Source organism: Mandrillus leucophaeus, unplaced genomic scaffold (genome assembly GCF_000951045.1).
Source record: "Mandrillus leucophaeus isolate KB7577 unplaced genomic scaffold, Mleu.le_1.0 Scaffold140, whole genome shotgun sequence".
NCBI lineage: Eukaryota > Metazoa > Chordata > Mammalia > Primates > Cercopithecidae > Mandrillus > Mandrillus leucophaeus.
Genome location: NW_012101366.1, coordinates 3,644,173 through 3,666,822, shown reverse-complemented (window position 1 = coordinate 3,666,822; position 22,650 = coordinate 3,644,173). Strand labels below are relative to the sequence as shown.

At 37.9% G+C, this 22,650-nt stretch overlaps 1 protein-coding gene across 1 annotated transcript in view; it reads right to left on the bottom strand.

Moving 5' to 3' along the window:
• Positions 1-16,531: 16,531 nt before the first annotated feature.
• The window catches only part of ABCB5 (ATP-binding cassette, sub-family B (MDR/TAP), member 5), a 127,808-nt gene continuing 121,689 nt past the window's right edge, over positions 16,532-22,650 (bottom strand). The window contains exons 26-27 of the mRNA XM_011973911.1: positions 19,030-19,176; positions 16,532-16,778 (exon numbers count right to left, since the gene is read on the bottom strand). Coding sequence (XP_011829301.1) covers positions 16,581-16,778; positions 19,030-19,176 — 345 coding nt within the window. The 3' untranslated portion in view covers positions 16,532-16,580. The remainder of the gene's footprint in view (positions 16,779-19,029; positions 19,177-22,650) is intronic.

Genomic DNA, 22,650 nt, shown 5'->3' with positions numbered 1-22,650 from the left:
AGACTGAGACAGGAGAATCCCTTGAACCCAGGAGGCGGAGGTTGCAGTGAGCTGAGATCACACCACAGCACTCCAGCCTAAGCGACAGAGTGAGACTCTTTTAAAACTCAATAGTTTTGTTGTCAAGTTTAGATAAATGCATCTTTATACTCCATGGCGTAATACATTTGCATATATTTTTGTTTCATTTAAGTAAGATTGTAAGGCATTTCATCAAAAAGAAAATATTCTTTATTTAAAATACATTCTCACTATACCTAGCATTGCCAGATAAAATACAGGATATTCAGTAAAATTTGAATTTCAAATAAACAATAAATCATATTTTAATATAAATATGCTTCATGCAATATTTAAGTCATATTTATTCTAAAAATGACTTGTTGGTTTTTTGAAATCCAAATTTAACTAAATATGCTGATTTTTCATTTTTGTTTTTTTTTTAAATAAATTTTACATATCTATAAGGACAAACCTAAAAAAAAAAGGATTATGTAAAAACAAAGTAGCCTGTGACTGTTCACGAAAGCTTATAGTAGCATTCTGTACTATTTTAAAAGGGGCATACGGGACATAAAGAGGGTTTACTTATTTTAATACAGGACATTAGGATTTGCTTGTTACCTGGAGGGTGAAAATATAAGTTTTATTTTCCTATTATTCTTTTGCTTTTCTTTTTTTTTTTTCAGCTCATCTGGCTTCATTCTGAACTATCCTTGTACATTTAGAACACTAGTCCTACTCTACCTTATGAAAAACCTGCATTTACCTAGCTTCCAAGAAAAAAATATTATGCTGATGATTGCTGGTCAACATCTCCATCTTCTTTCTAATATTAATGCTGTATAAAAGGAAATATCTAAAAAAATCTCATTTCTATTTATCATATTTTTGCAATTGAGACTCTATAATTAAGTTTTGGTCTTACAAATTCTATTCCTTAGGTACTTTACAGCCACCCCCTTGTTGAATTGCTCTCACTTCACTTGTACAAAATGTGGAATCCTGTATTTCTAGAAGTCATATATAAGTTGTAGCACTAGTACTTATGTATCAAATTTACTTACTAAGTATTCCATAAATTATGGCCAAATAATCAGAAGCTAAGAAGTTCTCTGTTGCAGGAGGGTTTCTTTTTTTTTCCTGTTGAAGTATTGCTTTAGGAAATAAAGGTAATAACACTCATTTATTCATGCCATTTTCTGAAGGAACAAGCTGTTATATTTATGTAACAGTTTTCTGGTTCATTTATGCTATTAATTTAATTTTTATAGTAGTTTTCTATCTTTTGATAATTATTGTGATTATGCCCAGAAATAATGAGTAAAAGTCTGTATAGCTTATACACAATACAGGCTAGTAAGGATGAGAGGGAGAATGACCCTGGCATCTAAGATTCCTCTATCTTGCCTTCATATACCTTATACAGAGTAAGTGAAAACAATATTAACAGCCCATGTATACCAATCAGATAAATCCTTAAGAACAATACAGAGAATTTTTTACTCAGAAACAGAAGATGTATCAAGGATCCAGGCTCAAAGGACAGCTACTCTTTAGATTTTGCTTTTACCAAGTAATATAGCTATTACCATGAGGGTTCAAGAGAAATTGGAAAGTGGAAAACTTAGGAAATCTTATTTTGGAGGCTGGTTTAATAATAGCACTCCCTGGGAAGTTAAATAGTGTACAGGCTCCCACAAATTACCCTACTTATCTTTCCTTTTTACTTTGTTTTATCAAACCAATTAGATACTCATTGGATTAATAAATATTTCTTTAAAAAATATAATTGCTTCTGTGAATTATAAGAGAAGCATTCATATATAAGTACAAATTTGTCTAATCATATTGCCTTCATCCTAATCCATAGATTTTCCATTTCAGTAAGATTTTTTGGAGACAACTGGATGCTCACTGAAAAATATAAGAAATTGTGAAGAAGCAGGGAAAACAAATTACCTCAATCCTACTTCTCAGGCACAACAATTGTGTTGTTACCTATAATCTTTTTTCTGTGTGATTTTTTTTCTTACATATATGTGCAAGATTCTAACCTGCTTTCCCCTCCCCACCATAATATTAAAATAAATTTTCCTTACTATTAAAAATTATCAGCCAGGTGTAGTGGCTTACGCCTGTAATCCTAGTACTTTGGGAGGGCAAGGCGGGCAGATCACTTGAGGCCAGGAGTTCGAGACCAGCCTGGGCAACATGGTGAACCCCATCTCTACTAAAGATACAAAAATTAGCTGGGCATGCCGGGCGCGATGGCTCATGCCTGTAATCCCAGCACTTTAGGAGGCCGAGGCAGGCGGATCATGAGGTCAGGGGATCAAGACCATCCTGGCTAACACAGTGAAACCCTGTCTCTACTAAAAATACAAAAAAAGTTAGCCGGGCCTGGTGGTGGGCGCCTGTAGTCCCAGCTACTTGGGAAACTGAGGCAGGAGAATCTCTTGAACCCAGGAGGCAGAGGTTGCAGTGAGCCAAGATTGTGCCACTGCACTTCAGTCTGGGTGACAGAGTGAAAATCTGTCTTAAAAATAAATAAATAAATAAAAATTCTCTGCAAGCTTTATCTTAAATGGCTAAAAATACAGTATGGGATGCATATATTAAATATGCATGTATTAAAATTTTACCTACTCCTGTAATACTGAATATTTAGTTTTTTCCCCACATGATCAATATTATATACAATGCTGCATCGCACATCCTTGTGCATGACTTCTTGTTTTAATTTCTGATTGTTTCCTTAAGATACCGAAAAAGGAAGGAATTCCTGAGGAATAAGAACATTTTAAAGGCTCTAGATAGAGATTAGATCTAGATCTAGATTACTCTCCAAGAAGTATGTAACAGTTTATATTCCAACAAACAGTGGTTTAGAGATTCAGCCCTGAATTCTTAATCTTTTTTCCTTTTTTAAAAAATAAATGAATCTCATTATTGTCTAATAAATTTTAGATCCCTAAACTTTTTTTCATATGTTATTTGCCATTTTAATATCCTCTTTCATGAATTGTTTCTCTGTGGCTATCCTGCTTTGAGAAAGACAGTCCACTTGATCACAAAATGAGGCAGAAGATCTGGCCAAGGAGTATGTTCTCGGGGAAAAGAGTGCTGATTCTGGAAGCAGAAACTCACTTCAAGCCTTTGCAACGCATAGTTCCTTTAAACTGGGACTGGAAAGGCATTTTCCCTTTATTAGTCCTAGATTGACTACAGTAAGTAGGCAAAATGCAACTTTATGTTATTATTTCACAAAGGAATTTTGGGGGAACAACCTATTGTTTCAGTGAAGAGTGGACATTATTTTGCATTGTCATATGATACTAAAATATAGATTCAATTGAACATATCCGAATCTTAAATTCTACTAAGTGTTTTTTTCTGGGCAGCCTCTATAAAAGCTGTAACTTTGTGACCAGTTGTAGAAACAAACAAAAAAAGAGAAAAAGGCTTTTAACTGATTAAAAAAGCAAAGAAAGAAAAATTCAATCAATCAATGAGTCTACAGAATGCCAAAAAAGTTACTTAAGATTTTTATATTTCACTTTGTTAACTGATTTAGGTAGATATTTTGGTCTCTGGCTGCATGAAGCTACAAAATTGACCTTTAAATCAAATTCATTCATTTATGTCCACCATAGATAATAACTTTGATTTGAATAAACTATCATAGCTAGACAAAAAGATCTACTTAAAAATTCTGGGCTGGGCACAGTGGCTCATGCCTATAATCCTTGCACTTTGGAAGGCCCAGTCAGGAGGATCACTTGAGGTCACGAGTTCAAGACCAGCCTGGCCAACATGATGAAACCCTGTCTCTACTACAAAAATTAGCCAGGTGTGGTGGTGTGTGCCTGTAATCCCAGCTACTAGAAAGGGGTGGGGGGGCTGAGGCAGGAGAATCACTTGAACCCAGGAGGTAGAGGTTGTAGTGAGCTGAGATCATGTCTGCACTCCAGCCTAGGCAATAAGTGAGACTCTGTCTCACAAAATAAAAATAAAAATGAAAATTCTGGTATTTTATGGCCATTGGAGAAATAGCATACAACAGTTAAATCAGATCTAGTTAATCATTAATTATTTCTAAGTCAAGTTTCTTGTATAATGCTATATAATTGAAAGAGTTATTCTTCTGCAAATATGAAGTTCTGTAATACCAAAATGACATATTCATTAGCACTTGGAAGAAATGTTTACATATCAATACCAAAAAGTCTTGAACCTTTGAGTTGTTGAGGGGAGAGAAGGGAAAAAGGATTATGAGCTTGAACAACACGATTTCCCTAATACAGCCTCAGCTTGTAGTAGACAGAAGTTTATCTTATAGTGATATTTTAAATAATATTTTTGCTTTTGTTTAAAAATAAAAATTAAATCAACAAATACTGAATGCTTACTTATTGTTCAGTAATGTATTTGGGGTAAAAATCAGCCTTGCACATGATCATGAATCATAGTCATAAACTGAGAACTTACTTATAATTGTAAAACAAAAGTAAAATATTTCTTGTGTTATTTCTCTAAGAAAAAAGTCATCATCTGAAAAAAAAATCACCCCATCATCCTACCCTGACTCTAAAATTAACTGTTTAAAAATGTAACAATATGTAGGCTTTATGGTTTTATAATTTTAAAATGTTCAAAATGTGTTAAAATAACTTAAGCTTTGGTCTGTATGTGTACATGTATTTACCCAGAATTAAATCTTATCTATTTTTGTCTAAAACTATTACAAGGGGGCAGAGGTTAGTTTGGTTTTTCCTTCAAATAGAGTTACTTGATTTTTAAGTAAATTTAAATGTTGCATTTTGTATAGCATTCTAAAAGGGTTCACTGATTGTGCTAGATAGACTTTTTAAAAAGTAACAGCTCTTTCTTTTAACTATACATAAGAAATTCAGAACACACTGAAAAGAGACTAAAAAATGGAGGCAAGAACCTATGTCTTTTTTTTTTTTCAAGACAGGGCTTTCCTCTTTCACCCAGGCTGAAGTGCAGTGGCATGATTGTGGCTCACTGCAGCCTTGACCTGCCAGGCTCAAGTGATCCTCCCACTTCAGTTTCTCAAGTAGCTGGGACTACAAGCACCTGCCACCATGCCTGGCTAATTTTGTTTATGTTTTGTAGAGATGAGGTCTCGCTATGTTGCCCAGGCTGGTCTCAACTCCCAGGTTCAAGTGATGCTCCTGCCTGGGCCTCCCAAAATGCTGGGATTATAGATGTGAGCCACTGCACCTCCTATGTCTTTTTAAAACTATTGTATATTACAAGAGAGAAAATAAGTTAGCATTTTGAACTTCATTAATTGTTCCATCCATACTCAAGTTTAAAACTCCTCCTCATGAATTCTGTATATAAAGTGACTGATTTTGGAGACAGGTTTTTGTTTTGTCTAGAACAGTGCTTCTCATCCTTTTTTGGATTAACAAACTCTTTTGAGATTCTGACACCAGCTATGGACATTCTCTTAAAAGTTTGCCCATCACTGTACCTCTTTGATGCCACTCAGTGGACCCCAGACCTGGAGCTAGAGGTGAGCTGTTGGGTCCTTAGTTTATATATTCTACTAAGATGTTAGACATTTTAGAAGAATTTACTTCATTACATCTAACTAACTATTTTTTATATTTGGCTCTATAATCCACATCAAAAAAATAATATGGAAAAAGGCTAACTCTTGTCTGATAGACTGGATTTTCTGCAAAGATCCCAATTTTCACTGAAGGAGCAACCTGAAATACAATAGATATAAGAGAAAAACCATGGTGTATTGTCTTTCCATTTCAGAAGTGTATGATCAAAATTTCATGATGTTTGCACTTCTCTTGCTGGTTGTGTCTATGCTGGGTTTGTGATATAATTTATTAGTGGTCTCTCCAAATGGTTTTATTTTGTTTAGGCTAATGTCATAAGAACTTCTGGTAATACATGAAAATATATAAAATTTTATAGCCCATCACCAAACATCCCAATTTTAAAACAATGTCATTACTTGTAAATGACAAGAGGAAAACTCTGTCTCAAAAAAATAAATAAATAAATAAATAAAATAGTAAATTAAATAAATAAATGTGTATCACTTTTTTTTTAAGTTTGCTGAGGATTTGAAGGTGGAGTATTTTATACTTACAGTCCTAAGCTGTATTTATTTTATAGTATTTAGAAAGTCATTTATATGATTAGGAGCCTCAGTATTTGTAAGCAAACCGGAACCACTTTTTTTTCTTTTTGAGATGGAGTCTCACTATGTTGCCCAGGCTGGCCTTGAACTCCTGTGCTCAAGCAATCCTCTTGCCTCAGCCTCCTGAGTAGCTGGGATGATAGGTGCTCACTGCTGTGCACATTTCCAAACCACTTTGATGACTCCACCTTAGCCAACACTTCACCCAATGCATGTGTTACTACTTTTTTTTTTTTTTCAGTTTCAACATTTGTAAGTCTGTCTTGGTTTTAGCAGGATACAGCTATCAAGATTTTTTTAAATCTTAACTAAAGAGAGGAATGATACATCAGCAAGTGGGTTGCAACTGGAACAAAAGAATTTCGATAAACACCCTGAAAATAAAGATAGCAGGGATGGTTCAACAGTGATAGATAATCTCTGTAGAAACCAGGGTCTAATCTCCCCATACACTTGGGAGTATGCTTTTTGGAAGGTAGAGAATAATGAAGAGTCACAGGGAAAATGTGTTATTCCTGTAGCAGCTGTATTTCTCAGCCTTCCAAGCTGCAATTGGGTTATGTACAAGATTTTTTTTCAGAGTGTGGGTGGGCAGAAAAAAAATCTAGTTTCATGTTAAAATAACCAAAGAAGAACTGTGTACCTTTGTGTTTTTGCAATGTAAGGAGGAGGCAAACAGCAAGTTACTATTATATGTACAACTCAAAAGTACCTTACTGTTTCCAATTCCATCTTAGAGGGACAATGAATTAACTGAGTGTGGCCTATACAGTCAGATTTTTCCGCACTGAATCCTCATTCTGTCACTTCCTTGCTATTTGACCTTGGTAAGATTCCTTAACTACCCAGTGCCTCAGACAGAGTTTCTCCATTTGGTAAAATCTGATAACAATAGAGTATATCTTCTTGTCAGTAAGTTAATGCCTATAAGGCTCAACCACTTATTAAGCCTGATATATGTGTGTTCAATAAATATGAATTTATTTTAATAGTTTTAGCTTATTTCTTCTTCTTCTTCTTCTTCTTCTTCTTCTTCTTCTTATTATTATTATTATTATTATTCTTATTTTGAGATGGAGTCTCGCTCTGTGGCCCAGGCTGGAGTGCAGTGGTGTGATCTCAGCTCACTGCAACCTCTGCCTCCTGGGTTCAAGTGATTCCCTTGCCTCAGCCTCCTGAGTACCTGGGACTACAGGTGTCCACCACCATGCCCAGCTAATTTTTGTATTTTTAGTAGAGATGGAGTTTCACTATGTTGGCCAGACTGGTCTTGAACTCCTGACTTCAAGTGATCAGCCCACCTCAGCCTCCCAAAGTGCTGGAATTACAGGTGTGAGCCACCTCACCTGGCATTTCACATTATCTTATAGTTACCACTACTAAGTGACAGAAACATTCCATTTGACAATTCTCTCTGCATTTCTCAATGTCCACATGGATTTCCCAGAGTTATTAATTGAACACATTTATCTTCTCTTTGTTACTTTGGAGGTTTTTTTTTTCGCCATCTTTGGGAACCATGTTGACCATGCTCTGATTCTCGATGACCACCTTCCACTTCTCCTCTTTTCCTTTGGCCTCTTATGAGAGTCAGTCTCCCTGCCTTCCCCTTTGTTTTGGCTAATTTGTTACTCACTGACCCATCTCTTCTCAGGAGGACATAGCTCTAGGAAATTGGAGATTAAAGGAATTTATGAAACTAATGTAGACTAGGTGTAATTCAGCCTGAACTGGGGCTGTAGGACTAGGGATTTAAATTTAAGTGTGTAGACCAGGTGCAGTGGCTCATGCCTGTAATCCCAGCACTTTGGGAGGCTGAGGCAGGCGGATCACCTGAAGTCAGGAGTTCGAGACCAGCCTGACCAATATGATGAAACCCCATCTCTACTAAAAATGCAAAAATTAGCCGGTGTGCTGGCATGCACCTGTAATCCCAGCTACTTGGGAGGCTGAGACAGGAGAATCGCTTGAACCTGGGGGAGGCGGAAGTTGCTGTGAGCCGAGATCGCACCATTGCACTCCATCCTGGGCAACAAGAGCGAAACTCCATCTCAAAAGATAAATAAATAAATAAATAAATAAATAAATAAATTTAAACGTGTATCACTTTTTTTTTTTTTTAGGTTTTCTGAGGATTTGAAGGTAGAGTATTTTATACTTCCAGTCCTAAGCTGATTACTAGTATGTATTACATTTTAAAAAATTATTTGAGTGTATTCAAATATTCAGTCTGTCTCCCTTCCTTCCTTCCTGACTGCCTGTCTTCCTGCCTTCCATCCTTCTTTTTGCTTCATTTGTCCAGAATACTCTGGTAATGTAATGATTTCAACCATTTTCCTAAAATCTCTTGACTTTGAACTGGGTAGAAAATATTTCAGCCATGCATTGTTTTACTGTGATGTAGTAAAGTTGATTAGATGAAATACCCCCATTCAATAGCAAATTTTACCTGGTTCATAAATAATGGCATTCCATCATTTAAATCTAAAAAACACAGGCTGGCTTATTAGACTTCCCCTAAGTCTAACAATGCAGCAGTGAATGCATGAATTTACAGTTTTAAATACCCAATTGTTTGTCTAACTTCAGCTTTTCTGAAATCTCAGTAAACTAACATCTTTAAGCAGATACTCACACAGTTTAAAAATCAAAACATTTTAGTAGGATTAAACTGAACCTTGATAATTAAGTATAAGTGACTAAGAAAACATGCCCAGCAAGCTCAATTGCATTGGCGATGCTTTTCAGAATATTTCCACAGACATTATGGTCAAAGGACTATGCTTTTTTCTAAGAAGTGTGCTTCTTTCTCCATTTTTCTTGGCTTGAAATTCTCATAGTTCTGCAGTTTTCTCCATATAAAAAGAATCGGAATCCCCAAGAATTATGTGTAAGTGAACACTAAAGGAAAAACAGATCTACCTTGAGCTGAGTTCAATCTTGTTTTAGTGATGTGTATATAAAGAGTATTTTCTGGGTGTGCCTGGTTAAGTTAATTAGACCATGCAGCTGCTGCCAAAATTTTGGTTTGACCCTCACATTGACCCACTGCACTCTGTGAGCCATGACTACATCAGCTATCTTGCCTGAATAAATTGTGGACAGAAGACCTTGGTGCCACAGTCAAGACTCTAGGCTCTGGTGTCAGAAAGAAAAGGTTCTGAATCAGATTCTGACTCTCAACAAGTTACTTAATTTCCTTAAGCTTTTGTTTTCTTTAAAAATAGATAGTATTAATAATATCTACCATTATAGAGTCAATGTGAGGACTAAATGAGATAATGTACCAAAAGTGACATGCCATATGAAACATTTCATTAAAAAAAAAATAGGTCATCATTAGAAGCAGTAGTCTGAAATAGTTTTAGGAAAATTCAAGAGTGTACTGGCTCAGTAGTGTGTGAAAGCTCATATACTTACAGTATTAACGATGCCATTTTAACTTGCTGGCAAATAAAATTATTTAGTAGAAAGAATAATGATGTTAAGACAGTAGAATTTAGTGCCAGGTGTAGGGGCTCCCACCCATAATCCCTGCACTTCGGGAGGCCAAGGCAGGCGGATCACGTGAGGTCAGGGATTCGAGACCAGCCTGGCCAATGTGGCGAAATCCCATCGCTACTAAAAATACAAAAATTAGCTGGATGTGGTGGCGGGCACCTGTAATCCCAGCTTCTCAGGAGGCTGAGGCAGGAGAATTGATTGAACCTGGGAGGTGGAGGTTGCAGGGAGCCAAGATCACGCCACTGCACTCCAGCCTGGGTGACAAACCAAAAGTTCGTCTCAAATAAATAAATAAATAAATAAAAGTAGAATTTACTATAAGCTTTTATTAAATGAATCTAGTCTAGGACAAAAGGAAATAGTAGCAATAGAGGAATTTGGTAGCACAAGTGAAGAGAGAAAGACAAACACCTTCCAAGTCCTCCAAGTCCTGACCCAGCATCAGTGTAGGAGAAGCATGTTGCAATGGGAAAAAGCACAGGACTTGAAGGCCAGATATGTGAGTTTTTGCTCTTTCTGTGTATAATGATGACATTGGATTGAACTTTTACTCAATGCAAAGCTGTGCAAAATTTGGCTTGCCTTCTCCATGGAATAAAAATTCAAATAGATAGGCTTTGTGGAAGGCTAATAGCCTTCTGCAAATGTCTGCATCCTCTTTCCTGGAATCTGTGAACATGGGACATTACATGGCAAAAGGGACTTTGCAGATATGATTAAGTTTAAGAATCTTGAGATGGGAAAATTATATTGGAATATACATGAGCGCCCAGTGTGATCACAAGGGTCCTTATAAGAGTAAGAGGAGGGGCAGAGGCAGAGAGAGTTGGAGGTTTGGTGAAGGAAGCAGAGGTCCAAGGAATGCAGAATATCTAGAAGCTTCTGGAACTAGGAAAAAGAACAACGAACAGATTATTCTCCAGAGACTGTAGAAAGAAGGACACCTTTGATTTTACCCCAAAGAGACTGATTTTAAACTTTTGACCTCCAGAGCTGTAAGATAATAAATTTATATTCTTTCATCATTATGTTTGTGATAATTTGTTACAGCAGCATTAGGAAGGTAATACAGGCTTCATCAGTGTGGTTTTGCTAAAAGGGGGCAAGTTGGGGTACTATTTATAGACTTGTACTATTTATAGACATTTGGTTGATCCATGCATTTTTTATAATTATGGTTTTTAAATGAGCTTTAAATTTTGTGGTAATTATTACAAATAGCAGAGAAATTAATCAAGGCTTAAAAGCTACTGTATACCCCAAACCCTCTACCCTCATTCCTCCATTTCCAATCTTCCCAGTTTCCTCTCTGGACTATTTCCTATCAATTTATGATTCCACTTCACAAACGCTCTTGGAATAAGAGCTGAGAACCAAAGCAATGAATACATAAGTTGACACTAACCTAGGAAATATTTTCATAGAGTAGGTCATATGTAACGCTATGATATACTCTGCATGCTATGAAACTGACACATTGAGTAGGCTGCAAATCAGTTTATTAGCTATGACCTAAGTTGATTTAGCATGAGAACATACCATAACTTGTTTTAAGGAGTGGTAATATATAAAATAGGTTGGCTGGGTTAGTTTTAAAACAGGTGTGATGTTATTTTGTTTCTTTTCACTGACATCTGTGTCATACCTTATCCTTGTTAAATTGTTTTTATTCCACTGGTATCCTCATTGGTGTTTCAATTATTTTAAGACTCACTGAGCAGCCATCCCTCTTACAAAGGAAGGGCAGTTTAAAGGATAAGATTTGATGGCTGAGAGCTACTGTAACAGCAGTCCCTAACCTTTTTGGCACTAGGGACCAGTTTCCTGGAAGACAGTTTCTCCATGGACCCGGGAAGGGGGGCAGTGGTTTTGGGATGATTCAAGTGCATTTTTACATTTATTGAGTACTTTATTTCTATTATAGTTACATTGTAGCATATAATAAAATAATTATACAAATCGCCATAATGTAGTATCAGTGGGAGCCCTGAGCTTGTTTTCCTGCAACTAGGTGGTCCCATCTGGGGATAATGGGAGACAGTGACAGATCATCAGGCATTAGACTCTCATAAGAAGCATGCAACCCAGATCTCCCACATGTGCTGTTCACAATTGGGTTCACGCTTTTTTGAGAATCTAATGCCACCACTGATCTAACAGGAGGCAGAGCTTAGGCAGTAATGCCAGCCATGGAGAATGGCTGCAGCTGTAAATACTGAAGCTTCACTTGCCTACCCACTGCTCACCTCCTGCTGTGCAGCCCGGTTCCCAACAGGTCACGGATTAGTACTGGTCCATGGTCTGGGGGTTGGGGACCCCTGCTGTAACACACTATTTACAGATGACTCTGACAGATCTTGATCTCTCTGGACAGCTGCCTTCATTGTATTTAGGATTTTCTAGGCCGGGTGTTTTTTTTTTTTTTTTTTTGAGGTAGAGTCTTACTGCGCTACCCAGGCTGGAGTACAGTGGCACAATCTCGGCTCACTGCAACCTCTGCCTCCCAGGTTCAAGTGATTCTCCGGCCTCAGCCTCCTGAGTAGCTGGGATTATAGGCACACACCATCATGCCTGGCTGATTTTTGTATTTTTAGTAGAGATGAGGTTTCACCACATTGGTAAGGCTGGTCTTGAACTCCTGACTTTGGGTGATCCACCCACCTTGGCCTCCCAAAGTTCTGAGATTACAGTTGTGAGCCACTGCATCTGGCCTTGTTATATTGTTTTAAACTGGTGTTTCATTCTTTCTTCTAGTCTCTTGTTTTATAACTATATCCAAGCCCAGAGGTAGAGGAGAAGCAAAGGACAAGGATGCTCAGACAGTTTGGATTGAGGTCAATCCAAATAAGGAGTAGGCTATGAGTCATGACTGGCAGAAATCAGTGTTTGCCTTAGACCAGAAGTCCTTGAACTAGGGAATATGCCTCAATCTAGACAAAAGCCTTGAGGGAAATTAGACTCACAATGTTCTAAAAGAAATCAGGCAATGTACGCTCAAATACCAAATTACTTCAAAATTAAATAAATCAAACCAATTCATAAACTATGATAAAAGGCTAAAATTAATTAAAATAAAATTAAAAATGTATTTAACTAAAATTAAAATTGCCATCTGAATGGAAAGAAAAAGTTTGTATGGACTTGAACGAGCCTAGCCTAGAAGTAAACTATCGAAGGTGTCACCCATGACTGATAATACCCATGTCGAGGAGATTCTAATACACGATTGTTGAGGCAAAACAACTGAAGCCCTCCAGGTCATCTTTTCAGTAAATGTGTGCTCATTTTAGTATCAGTAATGCATACCTGCTATGATTTTTGACTTTTCAAATGGAGTCACCTAGTATTTATTGAATATCTACCATATCCAAGGCACTATAAGAAGACTACATGTCTTATATTCACTGATTTCATGCCCTGAATAATCTGGCATTCATTGCTTAAAGCCCTTTTGTAAATACCAACTTGTAAGCTATACACCTAAGGTATTATTTAATAATTAATTTATAAAAGATTTAATGAGTGATTTAACATGTAAAACTTACATTTACATCTGCTGAAGTATGGATGTAAAGATGGCAACAATAGACACCAAGGACTACTAGAGTGCAGAGCGAGGGGGCCAAAGGCTGAAAAACTATTTATTGGGTACTGTGCTCACTACCTGGGTGATGGGATCAATTATATGCCAAACCTCAGCATCATGCAATATACCCATGTAAAAGGAACCTCCACATGTACCCACGAATCTAAAATGAAAGTTAAAATTATAAAAATAAATAAATACATTTGCTAAAGTACCATTTTGTTTGTTTAGATAAAAATATCAATTCCTAATTTAGCTTTTTTTTGGGCTGGGAATGGGGGTGGGAAGTAGGGGTGATAGAATCTCCCTCTGTCACCCAGGCTGGAGTGCAGTGCACCGTCTCTGCTCACTGCAACCTCTGATTCCCGGGTTCAAACGATTCTCCTGCCTCAGCCTCCTGAGTAGCTGGGACTATAGGCAGGCATCACCACACCCCACTAATTTTTGTATGTTTAGCAGAGACAGGGTTTCACCATTTTGTCCAGTCTGGTCTCAAACTCATGGCCTCAAGTGATTCACCCACCTCGGATTCCCAAAGTGATGGGATTACAGGAGTGAGCCACCACACCTGGCCTAATTTAGCTTATTTTTTGGCTACAGAATACCTTGCTTTAAGAAAAGTGTAGGGGCCAGACCTGGTGGCTCACGCCTGTAATTCCAGCACTTTGGGAGGCTGAGGTGGGTGGATCATGAGGTCAGGAGTTCGAGACCAGCCTAACATAGTGAAACCCCATCTCTACTAAAAATACAAAAATTGGCCAGGCATGGTGGCATGTGCCTGTAGTTCCAGCTACTTGGGAGGCTGAGGCAGGAGAATCACTTGAACCCAGGAGGTGGAGATTGCAGTGAGCCGAGATCATGTCACTGCACTCCAGCCTGGGCAACAGTGCGACACTCTGTCTCAAAAAAAAAAAAAAAAAAATGGAAAGAAAGAAAAGTGCAAGAATTAAGAATTAAAAAGTCATAAAAAGTCATGCCTATAAAACTGATAACTATTGTTCTATTGTTTTAGTGAAAATGATACATTTTAAACACAACTTTAAGAATAGTATAGCAATTTTAAATCTTTAAATTGTTGCCTGGGCACGGTGTCTCATGCCTATAATACTAGCATTTTGGGAGGCCAAGGCGGGCAGATCATCTGAGGTCGGGAGTTTGAGACCAGCCTGATCAACATGGAGAAACTCTGTCTCTACTAAAAATACAAAATTAGCTGGGCCTGGTGTTGCATGCTTGTAATCCCAGCTACTCAGGAGGCTGAGGCAGGAGAATCACTTGAACCTGGGAGGCAGAGGTTGTGGTGAGCCGAGATAGCGCTGTTGCACTCCAGCCTGGGCAACAAGAGCGAAACTCTGTCTGAAATAAAAATAAACCTTTAAATTGTGGCAACCCCTAAAAAGTAGTTGATCTCTACCTACTTTCTGCCTTCACCAGCTGATAGCCTTACAAATCCTTATAAACTCTCTGGGACCCCAATTCTCAGCATGATTGCTTGGTCCAGTGCAGGCAGTAGCTTTATTGATGAGAATTCTGCCTGTGAAGCTTTCTTTAAACTCATTAGAAATAAAATGGAAATAAAAACTAGCAGGGTTATACATTAGAAAGGAATGTGTTTTACTGATATCTGTAGGCATGGGACAGATGTTGATAGGTTCAAGGGGTAAGCAGACATTTCAGGTACTGTCTTTGCCCCTCTAGGAGGAATTACAGAATTGGAACCTGAGGTGCTCCTGCTATGAGGTTCTGAGCATGTCCATACTATATTTCTCTTTTCCTCTTGTCTACCCTACTCTGAGAAAAGAAACTACCAAGAGCTCTATATTCATGCATAGCAAAATAACCACGTGGCAGTCAGTGCCGATGCGTCTAAACAATGCATCTGATTCTCAAGTCCCCAATCTTATTTTCATTTTGCATTTTAAAGAAAGTAGCATAATATATAAATGGTTTAAATTTTTTAAATAAGATTTCAATTATTGGTAGAGTATACTTCAGAGAGGCTAGCTAAATGTGTAAATGGAAGAAAATACACTGAAGAATAAAGATAAATCACCAGGTGACATTACATATTTAAGTAAGTTGAAAAGGTAACTCATTTTACCAATATTGTTATTTACACAGAACTTTAAAATCATTTACACATTATATATGATAAAGTACATATAAAATTTAAGCAAATTATTTTATTATAGAGAAAGACATTTAAACATTTTCACCCACAATAAAAGCAACCCTTATCTTTGTTATTATTATTTTTTGAGATGGAATCTTGCTCTGTTGCCCAGGCTGGAGTGCAGTGGTACTTTCTCGGCTCACTGCAACCTCTGCCTCCTAGGTTCAAACAATTCTCCTGCCTTAGCCTTACACGTAGCTGGGATTACCGGTGCCCGCCACCAAGATTGGCTAATTTTTGTATTTTTACTAGAGATAGGGTTTCACCATGTTGGCCAGGCTGGTCTTGAACTCCTGACTTCAAGTGATCCGCCCTCCTCGGCCTCCCAAAATTCTGGGATTACAGGCGTGAGCCACTGCACCTGGCCCAAAAGTAGCTCTTATTTTAAGTAAGTAAGTGTTCAGAAACAGGCAGGCCTGTGATTTAGTTTGGAATAATGAATCTTTGGGATGGCTCATGTGAGGCACTTCACTTACTGGTGAATTAGGAGATAGCTACCTAATCCTCCCAGAAATTTTACATCATAATCCTTTCTATTCCCTGCACAACAACAACAACAACAACAAAATAGAATAAAATTTTGAGAAATAGTGAATACTTATTGAGAGAAATATTGAGAGACATATTATGAGAAAAATCCATATGGTCTGGAGAAAAGGGACTAGCAAAAGTACTGTAATATATGCTGCAAAACAAAATTCCAAGTTAAAGACACTCCCTGCAATGCCACAGGCCCCACTCTATCTTACACTCCCTTTGCTAAAACCTTCAACATGGTTAACTGGATAATATTCCCCCTGGAAACATATTTCTGATTTTATAGCAGAAGTTGATGGGAAATAAATTCACTTTGTAGAAAATTGCTTTACAAGCAAATGTGCTAGAATATTTTTATAAAGTGAAGGATATAAGCAGTATTTCACTTACATGAAATAAGCAAATTTTTGCTTCTTTTTAAGTCTGAAGGGCAGATGGTGTGTGAACAGAACATGTATGTACTTGAGTAGCATGATTCTAGGTATTGATATATGCAATAAAAGAGATCAAAGCTTGCCAAGTAATTACTAAGTACTCCTTCTTTGCATTACACAAACATCAAAATATGTGCTACCTCAACAGCATCACTGCACTGACTGTGCATTTACTAATTTAAAGTATATGTCTCGATTTCTCAGGAGCTCTTGATGAGTTCCTTGTTCCTTTATCTTTCCATTGTGCAGAACCACTATCAAATCTGCGTTCTGAATTGCAGAAAGTCTGTGAGTGACCACTAGGCATGTCCTTCCCGTCTTGGCTTTATCAAGGGCATGCTGAACCACCTGGAAAAGAGAAAGACCTGTGATCACCAGTTTAAGTTAGATGTTAGTAAACTTACCTAAGTCAAATCAATTAAGGTAATCTAATAACATTCTTTGCTTTATTTGCTTGTCCCCAAAGGAACTGCCCTACTTGTAAAATATTCACCCTACTCAATAGAAATCTAGAAAGATTAACTACAGCTGGGCACAGTGGCTCACGCCTGTAATCCCAGCACTTTGGGAGGCCAAGGCAGGCAGATAACCTGAGGTCAGGAGTTCGAGACCAGCCTGATCAACATGGAGAAATCCCATCTCTACCAAAAATACAACATTAGCCAGGTGTGGTGGTAGGCACCTGTAATCCCAGCTACTCGGGAGGCTGAGGCAGGAGAATTGCTTGAGCCTGGGAGGTGGAGGTTGCTGTGAGCCAAGAGTGTGCCATTGCACTCCAGCCTAGGTGACATGAGTGAAACTCCATATCAAAAAAAAAAAAAAAAAAAAAAAGAAAGATTAATTACAGATACATTATGTAAGACTTTCAGCTGGAAAAGCATTTGTGAGAATGAATAAAAATGAAATAGTTGTTTATATGTTACTGGTTCTAAACTTACAGTGAGGAAGTAGTATTTCTAAGTAGAATTATAGTAGTATTTCTACTACAATTTCTTTGTGTAGTTCTAATACTACCCAAATTTCTGCTATTATTTCTTTGAGTAGTTCTAAACTCAAAGTCAGAAAGGAGTATTTCTAAGCAGTATACCTAAGTAGAATTGTCTAATTTATTTCCCTAATTTTCTCTCATATATTTTGTTTTGTTTTTGGTAGGATTTAGCTGTAGAACTATCCTGTTAGCATAGGATTTCAGCCAAGAGTGAGGTTATGATGCTATATAGAGAAAGTGGGAGTGGAGGGTGAAAACCCATATTTGTTGAATGTATAAAATGTTCCTAATATGGACATCTCATTAAAATTCTTTCAATAACCTCATAAAATGAGAGTATTTTTATTTTTCTGATAACTGAACTGAGGTTAGGCCAAGGTCATACTGCTAGTAACTGATGAAGTGAGGATTACAGCCCAGATATGTCTGATCCCAAAAGTTAGTTGTTGTTTATTTTTCATAACACACTGTCACTTTGGGAATCAAGAATAATAATCATCTACAAGTAGCAATCATGGGTGGATTAACTGCCTGGGCTCTTAGGTCAGACACCCTCCATTAGAATTTAGAGAAGTTGGCCGGGCGCGGTGGCTCAAGCCTGTAATCCCTGCACTTTGGGAGGCCGAGACGGGCGGATCACGAGGTCAGGAGATCGAGACCATCCTGGCTAACATGGTGAAACCCCGTCTCTACTAAAAAATACAAAAAAACTAGCCGGGTGCGGTGGCGGGCGCCTGTAGTCCCGGCTACTAGGGAGGCTGGGGCAGGAGAATGGTGTAAACGCGGGAGGCGGAGCTTGCAGTGAGCTGAGATCTGGCCACTGCACTCTAGTCTGGGCAACAGAGCGAGACTCCGTCTAAAAAAAAAAAAAAAAAAAATTTAGAGAAGTTACTTAATCTTTCTAAGCCTTAGTGTGCTAATCTGTAAAATGGGCATGCTAATACAAGAAGCTCATTTGTCATGTTGTCGTGAAGACTGACATAATAGCATGTAATGCATACTCTATAAATGTTAATGATTATCATTCATTTAACCAATGTTCGTTTACTAAATAAGTGCCTACATGTGCAAGAAACTCCTAGGGGATAAAGGACATAGCAAAATCAAACAGCCGGAGAAGCTTGCTGTGCAAGTATATTCTCATGTGTCCCTTTGCCTCCTTGTTTCCTGCTCAAACTAGGCTGAGTCTGTCGAAGGTAGAATAACTCTCAGGCTCTGATACTGCAGTGTAGATTACTCTTTTACCCATACAAATTACCTTATTAGTTTGTTTGGCATCACTGGAATAATAATAAAATTGAAAAGTTATTTTTCTTGGGCTCTTTCCTTGAATGAAAAAACATTTCAAAAACTGGTCCACTTTTGATAATGAGACAAATTTGAGTGAGAAAACCTTTCTGGAACATGAGATTCCCTCTGTCTCAACTCTCTGCCACCTCCCCACCACCTACTGACCTTTCTGTAAAGGCCCAAAGCCTTAATGGGAACTGGTGACCTTAGAACTGCAATTTTTTCCAGGCCTTTGTTTTTCCAAACTTACCTTGGTTTCTTCCATGTTATTGGATGCTTATATTTGGTATTATATTCTGAGATTAAAGAAAATGATGTTACCTTCTCACTCTCATTATCGAGGGCTGAAGTGGCCTCATCCAACAATAAAATTTTGGGTTTCTGGAGAAGAGCCCTTGCAATAGCTAGTCTTTGTTTCTGGCCGCCAGAAAGCTGTGTTCCTTTCAGTCCAACTTGTGTGTTGTATTTCTATTGTAGGAGGATGCAATTAAGAAAGCAAGTCTTGGTTATTTACATTAGCATGGCAACTGTGGGCGAGAACCATCTAAATATTTCAAATTTTACTACTCTTGAAAATTTGTGTCCCAACAAATGTTGAAATCTATTCTTGGGCTTTGTTGCAAATAAATGCTAAAGCCGCAGTAAACACTACCATCTCATTTACATATCCAATCTGATCACAGACAGCAGACCTCTGCCATTATGCTTCCACAAAGAAATTTTTCAAATTAAAGCATAAGAAAAAAATTATCAGCAAGAAACAAGTTCATAGTAAACACAAATACTTTTCCATTAAGTTATATTACCTACTATTTTCAGGTTAAAATGATTCACAGTAGTAAAACAACAGGAAATTATGAGGTTTCTTCACTGTGGCTCTTGCTAAGCCTCTATGGGCACCTCCTTACAGATGCTGGGATGGGAGTCTCAGTGGTACATGCATCTTTCTGGAAATAAGTTTGGTTGGCATCTTTTTTGTTTTTTGAGACAGAGTCTTGCTCTGTCACCCAGTCTAGAGTGCAGTGGCGCAGTCTTGGCTCACTACAACCTCCACCTCCCGGGTTCAAGCGATTCTCTGCCTCAGCCTCCCAAGTAGTTGGGATTACAGGCGCCCACCACCACACCTGGCTAATTTTTGTATTTTTAGTAGAGACAGGGTTTCACCATGTTGGCCAGGCTGGTCTTGAACTCCTGATCTCGTGATCCACCTGCCTTGGCCTTCCAAAGTGTTGAGATTACAGGCGTGAGCCACCACGCCCAGCCAGGTTGGCATCTTGAAACAGTCTATTCACCTTTTCAGGCCACTACGTAGTAATGGTGACATTTAGCACTTCACAGTGTTTCATAGTTCCACTACTTACTAATAACCCAATTTCTCCAGTGTTTCCCTTCATGGAAGGGTAAAGAAAATTTCACACAAATCTTGAAACCATCATGGTCCTCTGAATCACAATTGGTCAGTACAGTTGGGGTAAGCAGGTTCTTGCCTGCGTTTTAGATTGTCCCATTGACTTTGCTTCCTTTCAAGGCTTCACATTGCTTTCTAGTGGCCCTTGGCACTTTTGTAAGAAACATAAACCCTTGGTACCTAGACAAGAATGTGTAGATGGATTAGCTCCATTGAGAAAGCTGGTCCAAGGGTAGAGCGGGAAAGAGTAATCCTGTAACAGCATTTCACATGCAGCATGTGATTCCTAGCTGTTCATTTTGTGTTGGTAACCTAGAGAAGCTTGAGGGAATTGCCTTTCTCTCCACATCTGACTGCATCAGGAAGTGCATTTTGGACAGAGTGGGTGTCGCGAACCTGTAGTATAACCTTGTAACAAAATGTGTCTACATCATCTCAAAGCTTACTTTTCAATGTAACATGCATAGGTGCATGTTTTATAGCAAAGAACAGGTGTCTGAATTACTAAAGCCCAGTAAAAATATCTTCTCTGAAGTGAATGCTCTACAAAGAACACAGACTTTCACTGTTTTCTCTGTGATTTATCTGGGACTACTAGCAGGGCTTGGGCCCCTTCCTCCTAAAATGCATTTTGTTAAATTTGAAACCACAGGTAAAACTGTGTCTGCTATTCATTTCCAAATGCTGCAAAGTTCATATTTAAACGAGGGGATTCAATTTTTTTTTTTTTTATTATACTTTAAGTTCTAGGGTACATGTGCACAACATGCAGGTTTGTTACATATGTATACCTGTGCCATGTTGGTGTGCTGCACCCACCAACTCGTCAGCACCCATCAACTTGTCATTTAAATCTTAAACTAAACATTGGGAAGGGAGGTGGGAATGATAATGAGCTCGTAGCCCTTTCTGCAGCCTCGCTTAAACTGTACGTGAATTCTTCTAGGGCAGCTGAAGAAGATTCAAAACTACTTTAGGAATCACTTTGCAGTTTTTGGCCTTCTCTGGATTGTAGGAGAGTGTAAGTTTAAAGAACATATTGGATGAAAACTAAATTCAGATGTTTTGCCCACTGTTAAGCAGAACAGATTACAAATGTAGATATATACATTGTCTCAATAGCTACCTAAAAACATTTGCATATATTTAAACTGAAGGTTTTTTATTTGTTTTTTTGTTTGTTTGTTTGTTTGTTTGTTTTTAAACAAAGAACCACGGAGTTTCTGTTTAGCCAAAAATCTGAATCCATTTTCTGGCAATCACTGGGATGGTGAGTGCCCCCAAATCACCTCTTTTATGAGAAACTCAAGGGGTAATGGCTCCTTAATATGAGCCTGGAGCTAAAAGTCAGTTGTGTCCTAGGGGAACACCAGAGTCGAATCCTGAAGCAACTGCATTCTGGAGAATCCCTGCAGGCACTGGGTTGGATTTTCAGGGTGGTTCCAGAGGTCAAAGTCCTACTTAAGGATGTGGCTTGACTGGGAGCTGCCACTGGGTGATATTGTGAAGATTAAGAGAAAATCATACCTGGTGTGTGTCTCAGAGGATCCCTGAGATCAAGGTGGTGTTGCTTCCACTTCTCTCCTATGCCCCAGGCCTGTATTTCCAAATGCCTGTGGGATATTTCTATGAGATATGTGGTAGATGCATTATATTACTCTCAGCATGTTCTAAGTTGACTGCTTGCTCTGCACCCTTCTGGTTTGAGCTGTTACACAGATTCACACTTCCTTACCGAAACCCTTAGAGTTATATCTATTTAATAATTCTGATTTTTTTCCAACCTTAGAAGAAAAAATTCTATATATTATACATATGCGATATATTAACTATATTTAATAGATAATATATTATTTAACACCCCCAGAAGGATCTGGGGAAGCAACTGGTAATCAAATACATGAATTTTGTGCAGATGTATTTGATTATTTATTCTAAGTGGGATAAATATAAATAAAGGACTATATTATATCCTCACATCGTTTTGCCACCAAGCGAATTTTCATCAGCGCAGTTCTTGGTTCCCAGAAGGGCTGGGGAATGAGTGGCTGGCTTCCTCTCTTCCTTTCTCCCAGCCAACTGAGCATAAGAGGGCAGCCTTGTTCTACCCAGGGTACTAACCGAAGCCATTTAGTAATACGTAGTTTTTCTAGGAATTATCTGATTTGATTTTTTTAAACAATTTTATTTTGGTATCAGGTTTCCTTATGGTTCTACATGTTTTTGGGGGAACAAAGACATGAAGGTAAATTAAAGTTAAAATTTAAAACACTGAAAAATAAGCTACTCTTTTAAAAAAAAAGTTAAAGGAAATAACATCTTAGTTTTCAAAGCCTGTTGTAAAAAGTTTGTACAATGGATCTTTGCAGCATGTAGTTTTGAGTAAATGTGAGAACTGGTACAATAAAAAGAATAGAAGACAATAAACAATTTAAGAATAAAAGTTAGACCAGGTGTGGTGGCTTATGCCTGCAATTCCAGAACTTTGGGAGGCCGAGGTGGGTGAAATTGCTTGAACCCAGGAGCCTGAGTCC